The 12179-nt window shown below is 27.8% G+C and overlaps 1 protein-coding gene across 2 annotated transcripts; it reads left to right on the top strand.

Moving 5' to 3' along the window:
- The first annotated feature begins 7276 nt into the window (after nt 1-7276).
- On the top strand, nt 7277-10919 carry LOC111809315 (GABA transporter 1-like). 2 transcript variants are annotated; one of them, XM_023695759.1, is made up of 7 exons: nt 7279-7466; nt 8019-8249; nt 8968-9065; nt 9175-9361; nt 9443-9573; nt 10004-10231; nt 10353-10919. In XM_023695759.1, exons 1-7 carry the CDS (start codon nt 7346-7348, stop codon nt 10731-10733), a joined length of 1377 nt encoding a protein of 458 aa, XP_023551527.1. In that variant the 5' UTR covers nt 7279-7345; the 3' UTR covers nt 10734-10919. The 2 variants fall into 2 exon arrangements, with proteins under 2 accessions (XP_023551535.1, XP_023551527.1); XM_023695767.1 differs by lacking the exon at nt 8019-8249 and having other exon boundaries at nt 7277-7466.
- Nucleotides 10920-12179: the final 1260 nt, after the last annotated feature.

Genomic DNA, 12179 nt, shown 5'->3' with positions numbered 1-12179 from the left:
TATCCCATTAATTTTTATTTATTTATTAGAGAGATATTAACTTTTAAAATGTTAAGCATAATAATATTATTATTTTGTTTTATTTAATATATATTAAAAATTAATCTTTAATCCTTCCTAATATATTAATAACTCGGAGAAAATAAAAATATAGATAATTTTTTAGTAGGGAAGTAAACTTGTCTAAGTGTCTGTACTTTTTCGGTCAAAAAGTGTGATTTTATTGACATTTTTCTATTTAAATGCGGTATAAACTTTTATGAACTTTTTGACTTAGATATGTAAAGAATATCTTTTCGTTCGTATAGAAAAATAATTGATATTGACATTTTCATTATATTATATTATATTTAATATATTCAACCAATACCTCCTACCAATATAATAATAAAAAAAATGATATAATATAATATAAAAAAACTAAAATGAAATGGCTTTGAACTTTCAATTTTAATAATAATATTTAAATATATTTAATTTAATATTTTAATTGTTGAAATTTTATTATTATTAAAATATTTTTTAATAATATAAAATATATATACTTCACAAATATATATCACCAAAAGGTTAAAAATGTATAAACTTGAAGAAAGATTTAAAAAAATTAAAACGAAAATGAAGATTAAATTATATATACCTCACACAAAAATTGGGGCACGAAATCATTAGACAAATCTTATTTTATATCTTATTCATTGGTTAAAATATTTATCCTCTTATCAAAATTCTCCTTCCATGTTTATTTGGTTTAAAAATTGTTTAAAAATTATTTCGATACTATGCATATGTATATATATTTCCATTTTGTTATATCGACCAATAATATGAACAACTCAACATCTCTAATATTCATAAATGAGAACGATGTATTGATTCTAATTTCTATTTATTAATTTTTATGTAACGATCTAAACAAATATTTAGATAAATCATGGTTTTGTAACATTATAAAATATTAAAAATAACATTATATTCTAAATAAAGGATAAACTCAAGCGAATATAAATTAAATTAAAAAATGGGATAGAAATATAACTGACATTTTTCTAAAAACTTTCCTAAACCTGGATTATTTATTTATTTGTGCACATGCTAAATTATCCTGTCTTCAAATAGGTTTTTTTTAAAGAGTGCCGTTTCATAGATTTTTTTTTTTTTTTTTTTTTTTTTTTTAGAAATCCTCCTCTTCCACGACTTCTACCTGCTAAATGAATATTTTCTCTTTCGTTGTTTTCGTTGTTGTTTGTCTCCTTCACTTGTAGTGCCTTTTTTTATATGNATTTTTTATATGGTTTATTCTTATTCTTTTTTAGATGTAACTATACTTGGATATACTTATTATTGGAGTCAAAATAGAATTTTCACTTTGTTATATTATAAATAATATAATTTTATATCAAAAATAGTTTCGATTAAGGTAATTTATATTTAGAGAGTTGTTAAATGATAATTTGGTCCGAACCGTTAATATATGACAATACAATTTAAGCTAAAAGAATTAATATCAATTAACCTCAATCCCAACATGTCGAATATAAATACAATTAACATCAATTTGATCAATATCCATAAAAAAAATTAGACTAGCCATCCGTTTTTAAATTAAAATCCAAAGATAAATTAAAAAAAAAAAAATTAGAGTAAGCTTACTTCAATAAAACATGTTTTTTATTATTTAAAAACAGATCAGAAATTTTGAAAATAAAAATTTGTTTAAAAAGCTAAATATCTCATTCACCAATTAAAAAAATGATATATTTATGAAGAAATTAATGTTAAAATATAGAAATTTCAATTTAATTATTTATTGGTTTTGTAGAAGGGAATATGTTAATTACCTCTCTAATAAAAAAAACCAAATATAATTAAAAATATTTAATCCACACAATTTTTTTAGATTGGGTGGGACCAATAATTATTTAATATTAGATCAAATTAACAAAATATCTATAAATTTTATATCTTTATCTAAATAATAATAATAATAATAACTCTAAATTTTTAAAAACAATCCTTAAATTTAATTTTTCTACCTAACTTGTTTAAAAAATATTCTTCAATTTTCAATGGAATATTTTCAATAAAAATACTATTAAGATCTTGAATTTTTAATAAAAATACCATTAAATTAAAAAAAAAAAATTGATTAATATCTTTCAACTTAAAAAAAAAGTTTAAAAACTAATTTTACTATTATCCTTTAAAAATACTCATGTAATTTTAAAAATAGTATCAACACTTTTAACTTTGAGAATAAAAATAGTTTAAACACTTCATAGATTATCAACAACTTTTAGAATAAAAATAGTTTAAACACTTCATAGATTATCTCCAACTTTTTTATTTTTTAAGAAAGAAAAAAAGACAAACTAAAACTAACTTGAAATTAAATAATTATTAAAAAAACTTGGTTAAAACAAATATATATCCAAACTTTTCAAAAGAAAGAAAAAAAAGTTTTGAAATTAATTTAAAAAGAAAATTAAGAATCCTTTGATAATTACAAAGCTCAACGTTGGGTGGGGTGCAAGGTTCTAAACCAGTAATATTAAAATGATTGGTGGTCTAATCAGGGCGGGTTTGGTCACTTTATTTAATTATTATTTTTAAATTCTTATTTCATTATTATCTTTTTCATCCATTTTCATAACTAGTTCAAAAAGCCAATAAAGAGCAACTAAAAAATAGGTTTGAAATATTATGAATTTAGAATAGCTTATTTGTTGCCGAAACATAAATAATTGAAGGGTTATTAATGTCAAGAAATAATTTTAAACTATATAAAAATGGGAGGAAAGTTTAAATTTAATCCATTTTAATTTTTATACTCTTAAAATATTTATTTTTTATATTTGTATTTTGATATTTTGTTTAATTAATATCTTTATCTCTATATACTTTCTCCTAATTCAAAATTAATTCTTACACATAAAAATCAATTTAGAGTTAATTATTAAAACTTCAAATTAATAATTATATTAAATTACATCATTTTTATTTGAAATTATAGAAGTCATGTAACTTAGGAAACTTGCCATAGCAATATTTTATTTAATTTTATTTCTATATATATTTTTGTTGTAATTTTTTTTTTTATAATAATGGTTTTATTGAGTTTATAAAAATAAATCGTTAACCATACTTTTCCCTCCCAGCCCAACCAGATACGAGCAGCCCAATACTAGGCCCATTATATAAAACCGGAGCAGCCAAGTGCCCGTGAAGCCAATTAGTTGAATAGGCTCTCGTGGATTTATTTAGTAAAAGCAATTTCAAATAAATTTCAAATTTTAATGAAAATTTTCAAAGCTTCATGATATAAATTGAAATGATTACTTTGTACCTAGCAGGACAGCAATATTGAGAGAGCAGCTCATATGACTTATAAATGTTTAATCCCCAAATGTCCTATTTGAGTTTTTTTTGTTAGACTTCCTCTCGTCTTTAAAACGCTTTTGTTACGGAAAAGTTTTCATACCTTATAAAGAATGTTTCGTTCCCATATCCAATAGATTGTGGGATCTCAAAATTCACCATTGTTCGAGGCCTAGCATCTTCGTTGACACACCGTCCAATGTCAACCCCCTTGAAGGATTAGCGTCCTAGCTGGCACATCGTAAGGTGTTTTGCTCTAATATAGTAGTGCTGGATTATGAGATCCCACATTGATGGGAGAGAGGAACGAAATATTCCTTAAAAAAATATGCAAATCTCTCCCTACCAGACACGTTTCAAAATCGTGAGGCTGACAATAATATGTAACAGGCTGAAGGGAACAATATCTACTAGGGGTGGGCATGAGATGTTACAAATGATATTAGAGCCAGACATCGAATGATGTGTCAGTGAGAAGGCTGAGCCTCGAAGGGGGTGGATTGGAGGGTCTCACATCGATAGAAGGAGGGAATGAGTGTCAGCGAGTTCGCTGAGCCCCAAGAAGAGTGAATTGTTAGATCTCAAATCGGTTGGAGAGAAGAATAACATTGTTTATAGGGGTGTGGAAACCTCTGTATACCAAAAATGTTTTAAAAACTTTGAGAGAAAGCCCATATAGGAGTGGGCTTGGGCCATAACATAAACATAGTCAAGTATGATCAAGAGTATGAAAATGGTGATGAAAGTGCCATTATTGTGCTGTTTCATGAGTATAAAGCTGCCTTATTTTCAATAATTGGTACCCAGCACCTCGATCGTTGATTCGTGTACGCAAACAATGTTATTCGAGATTCATCTACAGTGTAACTTAACTGTGAGATCCCACATCATAGTAGACGCGTTTTAAACCATAGAAATGACCATAGATAATGAATCAAAGCATAGTAAGCGGAAGTTGGCACAACAGTTTCTAAACATAATGGAACCAATTGTAGAATCGTTTAGATCGTAGAATTTTGATATTGTTTGAGAACATATTTTATTTTTAAGAACAAAAATTTAGTACAAAAAACGGGGATGCTTACTTTTCGTTACTCTAAAACAATCTAGAATCACTTGAAAGAAGTGATGGAAGATACTTCCCAATCCACAAGCTTTGGATTAAAAGGTTCCTTTCCTTTTTTTGTCTATTTAATTTAGAAAAATGTTTAATAAGATCGAATATTTAATAAATTAAAATAATTTTACTTTTAATAAATTTAAAAAAATTCGAAAGTTAAAAGAATCAATCCAGCTCAAACATATTATAAAAATAATAATGAATCTGATGAGCTAAAAAATATATATATATATATATATATTATTATTATTATTATTTTTTTTTTTAAAAAGAAAAATTACAACGTCAAACACGTCTTTCAAGTTTGAACTGGTTGAGCCAAACTCCAAAATAGCATTCAATAGCCCTTCAAGTCTAAACTCGTACCCCACAGCAGACCCACCATATTCTGACCTCACATTTCAACACAATTTTCAAAGGAATCCCCTAAAATTCTCTCTTTTTTTATTTTATTTTATTGTCCCCTCCCCTTTTGGTTGAAATTGATGGGGGATAATAAATAAAGAATCCGCCCATATTTTATGGTTTTATTATTATTCATAAACATCTAATTACCATCCAATTTTAAAAATATTTTAATGTTATTTTGGAAAGTTCAAGAGTATTTTTTAAAAAATGTATTTTTTATTTTTTATAAATTTAAAGGTGTTTTTTTATGTCTTTTTTAAGTTTAGGGTGTTTTTTGAAAATTAAATGGTATTTTTAAATAATTTCCAAAGTTAAAAAGATACTTTTTGAAACTAGACTAAACATGTTTTTTTTAGTATTAATGATTTTTATTAAAAAAATAATTATGAATGTATTTTTTAAAAATTTAGAATAATTTAGAAATATTTTTTAAATAAAGGAGAAAGTTTAAGAATAGTTAAATAATTTAATCACATATTTTTATGATCCCGTGACAAGAAGAATTAGGTTATGGGCAAAAAGATGGGAGCATTATGAAATGAACTCAATTATTTATCTTGAAATATAGGTCAATTTAATAATTACTTATATAATTTTAAATTTATTTCGTACATGCAATNAAAAAAAAAAAAAAAAAAAAAAAAAAAAATCTCCCGACCACGTTCTTAATTTCTCTTACGTCTGGGCCACTGACTTCACTACTGTCTTATCTTAATTAGAAACGGTTAGAGATGGGAACTGTGGCACCAACCACCGGCGACGAGAAAGCGTTACGATTTTCCGGATATTTTGCTCGGAATTATTGTTTTCCGGTGATCGGAAAACCGGCCTGTAATTTCGAAACCGGAAAGGAAGAAAAGGATTACCACTTTTCCGTTACAGTTGTCTCTTATCCATTTGCTCTGATTCCCATTTCTCGGCGTTGAATGAATAATTATTTTAGGAATATAAAAAATGTAGGACCCACCATTTGTCTAATGAATTTTATTTATTTTATTTATTCTATTCCTTATTCGGTTAACAAATTCTTTTATTTATTATTTTTTTAATATATATATACCAATTGCCTCTCTCAATCTCTCAACTTGTTTCTATTATTTTGATTTTAGGTTCTCTCACACTATCATTTAAAATAAATAAATAAAAGAATAATAGCCTTTTAATTTATTTTTTAAAAATAAAATAATGATATTAAGGCAACAAAAATAACAGACTCTTCTATCTTTATAATATAGTATAATATTTATCTATTTTGAGGTGACTTTACTTTTAATTTCATACAAATCATCTCGAGTCATGACAATTAACCTAAACTCGATTCCATATAAATTTTATTTGATTTATTTTTTTTTTCTCTTTTTAAATCCAATTCTTAATGCTTTCCAAGTTTATAACAAAGTTTTTTTTTAAAAAAAATAAAAAATAAAAAGGGTAGACTACAGATTAGCATAAAAAATTGTCAACGCTACCTAAAATTTGTGCCCTACTTTCTCAGGTCGTGTCATTATTTAGAAGATAAAGAGTGGGACTGTTTGGTTGGTNTATATATATATATATATATTATTATTATTATTATTTTTTTTTTTAAAAAGAAAAATTACAACGTCAAACACGTCTTTCAAGTTTGAACTGGTTGAGCCAAACTCCAAAATAGCATTCAATAGCCCTTCAAGTCTAAACTCGTACCCCACAGCAGACCCACCATATTCTGACCTCACATTTCAACACAATTTTCAAAGGAATCCCCTAAAATTCTCTCTTTTTTTATTTTATTTTATTGTCCCCTCCCCTTTTGGTTGAAATTGATGGGGGATAATAAATAAAGAATCCGCCCATATTTTATGGTTTTATTATTATTCATAAACATCTAATTACCATCCAATTTTAAAAATATTTTAATGTTATTTTGGAAAGTTCAAGAGTATTTTTTAAAAAATGTATTTTTTATTTTTTATAAATTNGTAACTATATGCTATCTTATCATAATTTAACATGTTATCCTTTTATCCATGATATAACGTGTTTGATTCTTGTCCATAATATTAACAAATTCTTGTTTAATAAGATTGGTATGAATTTAATATAATTTAATTAATATACTAAAAATCTAATTTAACTAATTATAAGTAACAAGTAAATAGTAATAGTCAACGAATTATGATTAATTTAAATTAAAATTTACATTTTGTTAAAAAATAAGTTTAATAAATTCTTATGAATTAAATTAAATTAAACATAATTACTTTTAAAAAAATCAGTGGTAATAAATGAATAATTATGTTAATTTTTATTTTATTGATTTAAAAATATAACTTTTGGAAGGGTATCAAATAAAGGGAACTAAATATCCTTTTGAAAACGGTTTTATATTTCCTCTCCCTGCCAAACCTCATTCTCCCCATCCAAACGAGCCCTTGAGAGTAAGAGAAAAAGAGAGAAATGGGAGCGAAAACGCCGACCTCTGTAGATACAATGGCGAAGGAGAAAGAGAACGGTGACGGTCAAGTTCAGGTGACGGTGGACCTCGATGCCGGAGCTCTGTTTGTACTTAAATCCCGAGGTTAGAGTTTCTTTTTTCTGTTCAATTTTTGTTTTTCGGTGATCGGAAAACTTGCCGGAATTTGAGAATCCATATTTTACGGCGACGGTACGGTCACTATTGGCCTCAACATCGGCGACTTTTCTTCCCTTCTCTGTTACCTCAAAGACTTTTATTATTAATTTTTTTCTTGAAAAGAAATCTTGTCTGTAAGATAATAACTTTTAAAATAATATTATTTTAAATGTTTTAATTTTGTAAACGTGTATTTTATTGACTAATTAAAAGGATTAATGAATTAATTAATATTCTACCATTGTTGAGATCCATAATTTTTAATATATTAGTCAATTAAATAAAGTTAAATTCAGTATATTAATTAGCGTGACATATCACCAATAGTTAAAGTAAAGGATTAAAAGTCGTTAATTTCATGTAATTTTTATGTATTGTGGTTCAATATTCAAAAAATATATATATATATATATATATATTCTTTTTTCATGAGAAATTAAAAATGAGTAATTATTAATAATTTGATGATATATTACTGTTTGGTGATATGGATGATAGGATCATGGTGGCATTGTGGGTACCACTTGACGACATCCATAGTGGCACCATCGCTACTAAGCCTTCCCTTTGCGTTCAAGATGCTAGGTTGGGTTGGCGGAAGTGTAGGCCTTGCTTTTTGTGGTTTAGTCACTTTCTATGCCTACCATCTCCTATCGCTCGTTTTAGAGCACCACGCTATGAATGGTTCTCGTTTACTTAGGTTTCGGGATATGGCTACTAATATTCTCGGTAACGTCCTTTTCTTTTTGTTAACTAAACAACAAATTTTTAACAAATTATACGTTTTTTTAGGTTTGAAGGTTCAACGACTAATATCTCTAATAATTGTACTAAAGATACGTTCAAGAGTCAGTGATTATAATTTGACATCGATATTCATTTTGGTCCCTCTAGTTTCAAGTTTGGTTCGTTTTAATCCATATGTTTTATGGATAACGTTCATTTTGGTCTCTATATATTTTTAAAAATGATTATTTTAATTCGTCTTAAAATTTTTAAATAATAAAAATTATCATGTTTATGGGAACAAAAATAAACATCGTAAAAATATATAAATTTAAAATTTTCTTTTTATTATAAAAATCCGAAAGACTTTGACTTTTATTTATTTATTTATTTTTATTTATTTTTGGATCATGAACTATGCAATGACCCACTTCAAAACTATTTTTTTGTTTTATATTCTTTAGATTTTCACCTTTAATAAATAAACAAAAATTTAAAAACTAAATTTTTTAGTTTTCAAAATTTGACTTTTAAGGATAGAAAATTAAAGTAAAAAAATTAAGTAATGTTAATAAATTTAATTTTAAAAAAGTAATTGATTATTAAATGATGGGTAATTAATTCAAAGTAGTACACATAATTATTATTTCATAAAAAGATTAATTACTGAAGAAAATAATAATAATAATAATAATAATTCATTGTTACTGTGAGATGGCAGGACCCAAATGGGGCACTTTCTATGTGGGCCCAATTCAATTTGGGGTGTGTTATGGTTCTGTTGTTGCTGGAATTCTTATTGGCGGTCAAAACATGAAGGTGATATTTTACCATTATATTATTACCAAAAGGTTAATTTGTCCAAGTTATTAATCCAGTAAAAATATAATCTTTTTAATTATTAATTATTAATTATTTTTTTTGGCAGTATATTTATGTGCTCTCAAATCCAGAAGGGACAATGAAATTATACCAATTTATAATAATATTTGGATCATTAATTCTGATTTTGGCTCAAATTCCATCTTTCCATTCTCTAAGGCATATCAACCTTCTCTCCCTCACTCTCTCCCTTGCTTACAGTGCCTGTGTGACAGTTGCTTCTTTAATACTAGGTAAAGAAGGTTATATATGTACTTTCACACTAATTTCCTTTTTAGTTTGTGGAATTACCTTTTAATCCTTCCCATCCACAGGTTATTCCAAGAATGCACCTCCCAAAGACTACTCCGTTCAAGGGTCCGCAGTCGGCCAGCTATTTAATGCCTTCAATGGCATTTCAGTCATTGCAACTTCTTACGCATGTGGAATGGTTCCCGAAATACAGGTACAAATTTGAAATTTGTCCCTACACACACGAATAGTGTTGTAAATTTTGTCTTAAATACGGAGAGAAACGAAACATGTGGCAACAAAAATTTACTAGCAGTGAGTTTGGGTTGTTACAAAATGGTATTAGAACCAGACACCGAACAATGTGACAACAAAAATGCTAAGCCCCTAAGGGAGTAGACACGAGGCGGGGTACTAACAAAGACCCTAAAAGAAAGTGGATTGAAAATCTTACGTTGATTGGAGAAAGGAACGAGTGTTAACGAAGATACTGACCTCAAATGGGGTGAATTGTGAGATTTCACATCAGTTGGGAAGGAGAACGTTAATTCTTCATCTTATTTTAATGATATATTTTTACCGAAAATTAGTAGTTTAAAATTAAAATTAAAACTTATGGGAAATTTATTGATGAACTTTTGCAGGCAACGTTAGTAGCGCCATTGAAAGGCAAGATGTTCAAAGGGCTATGTCTTTGTTACGCAGTGATAGCAGCCACCTTTCTGAGCGTAGGCATTTCAGGGTATTGGGCCTTTGGAAATGAGGCCAAGGGAACAGTTCTTACTAATTTCATGGGCCAAAATCAGTTGCCCTCTTGGCTTCTCATCATGACCAATGCCTTTTGCCTCGTGCAAGTCTCAGCCGTCACCGGCGTAAGATCCCATCCTTTCAAACTCCCAAAATTTTAAATCCAATGAAATCGTAAACTTTAAATAAAAAATTCGAGCTCGAACACGTGACGTATTAATTGTATTTGATTCTTTATTTGTGTAGGTTTACTTACAACCCACGAACGAATTATTCGAGAAGAAATTAGCAGACCCAACCAAAAAACAATTTTCGACTCGTAACATTGTGCCGAGGTTGATATCACGGTCGTTAACGGTGATCATTGCCACCATATTTTCATCCATGTTGCCTTTCTTTGGGGATCTAATGGGACTAATTGGAGCATTAGGGTTCATTCCTCTCGACTTCATCATGCCAATGGTTTTCTACAATGCGACTTTCAAGCCTTCGAAGAGAACCTTTATTTTTTGGATAAACAGTGTGATTGTGGCGATTTCATCAGTACTTGCTGCAATTGGAGGTGTTGCAGCCATTCGACAAATCGTTTTGGATGCTAAAGAATATCGTTTATTTGCTAATGTGTGACCTAAATATCACTGGTAGTCACTTATAGCAAATGTTATTAAAAAAATAAGTGTACGTTGTCATGTTTTAATATAATATCGCTTTTTAAAATTGAGTTTTTAATTCAATTAAGTATGAAAGATACTATTGTTATGGACGACGGTACTTATTTATCTATGGAAGAATTGATGAAATTTGTAATGAAAATTATGTCTTATGAGTGTTATGTTGTTAGACACTATTAATTGTGGCTAAGTGAATCCGCTAATTTAAGATAATTATATTATGAAAATCTCTAATCTCGACAGTTGTGATATAACATTTATATTTATCCCTACATTTTTAATATAGAAATTGAGACACCGAAATTAAAAGTTTAACCTGCCTATTGATAGGTGGTAGTACATTAGAGGAGACATAAAGCCTAACACGGTTGCTTTGTAAGATTTCGGTAAGTATTTTGAGCGCATACTTTTTGCTTTAATAGAGAAAGAGCTTGACATTTCACTCTTTGTTGTGGGTTGTCACGGATTGGCAAGCCATACGGGAAGTCCACCCAGTGCCGCTACCCACTTCTACTAAGGCTGAGTTTAACAGGAGCAAGAGACTTGGTGACAACAACGAGAATGAAATATTATTTAACCGTGAAAATGCCATACACCTATCAGAATCGAAACAAACCAATTACCAGATCCACATATCATCGCCGGCATAACCATAAAAAAGATCATTAAAAAAGCATGAGTCGTTATTAAAACATTATAAAGCTGATGATTCCCATCAAAATCTCTCTAAGTAAGGGACATTCCTATTAAAATTCAAACTTTTTATTTTTTAATACTTACTTGCTTTTAAAATAAATTTCGTATATTTCAATTAATATTATGTATGACGTTGTGTATGTGTTTGTAATTGTAAATGTGTATTTTTATATTCCCAATGAGGTGGGCATTGAAAAAAGTTGATTGAGAATAAATCCAAAATAGATTTCAAGGTTCTTATCAAGTTGCAGCCCACCGCAGGGTACGCGATGCAGTCAAGTTCGGAGCACTTTTTATTTTATTTTATATTCAGACATGTGGCCATTGTGCCGTCTTCACCCATCTTTCAACGACTCCTCCAATGCCTAAAATATCTCCTTCACGTGGATGTCAAAATTTGTGAATAAAAATATTATAAAAACTAATAATTAAGTTAATGTTTATAAAATATATGAGAAATATGGATTAAATTTTTATATCATACCATATAAATAAATATTTTAATAGTTAGTGTACGTCACTATCATATTAATAATTGTGACGTTCAGGATTATTAGGAGAAGTAGTCTTACACGGGTTTTGAATTTATAAATAAAGAATATCATCTTAATTGAAGATTAAAAAGAAAAATTATGAAAACTTATGCTTAAAGTAAACACTATCGTATATATTTAAGTAATCAATTATTGATTTAATTACTAATTTA

This window comes from Cucurbita pepo, chromosome LG01 (assembly GCF_002806865.2).
Source record: "Cucurbita pepo subsp. pepo cultivar mu-cu-16 chromosome LG01, ASM280686v2, whole genome shotgun sequence".
Classification (NCBI taxonomy): Eukaryota; Viridiplantae; Streptophyta; class Magnoliopsida; order Cucurbitales; family Cucurbitaceae; genus Cucurbita; species Cucurbita pepo.
The sequence above is the reverse complement of the archived record's forward strand: the minus strand, read 5'-3'. Positions and strand labels throughout refer to the sequence as shown.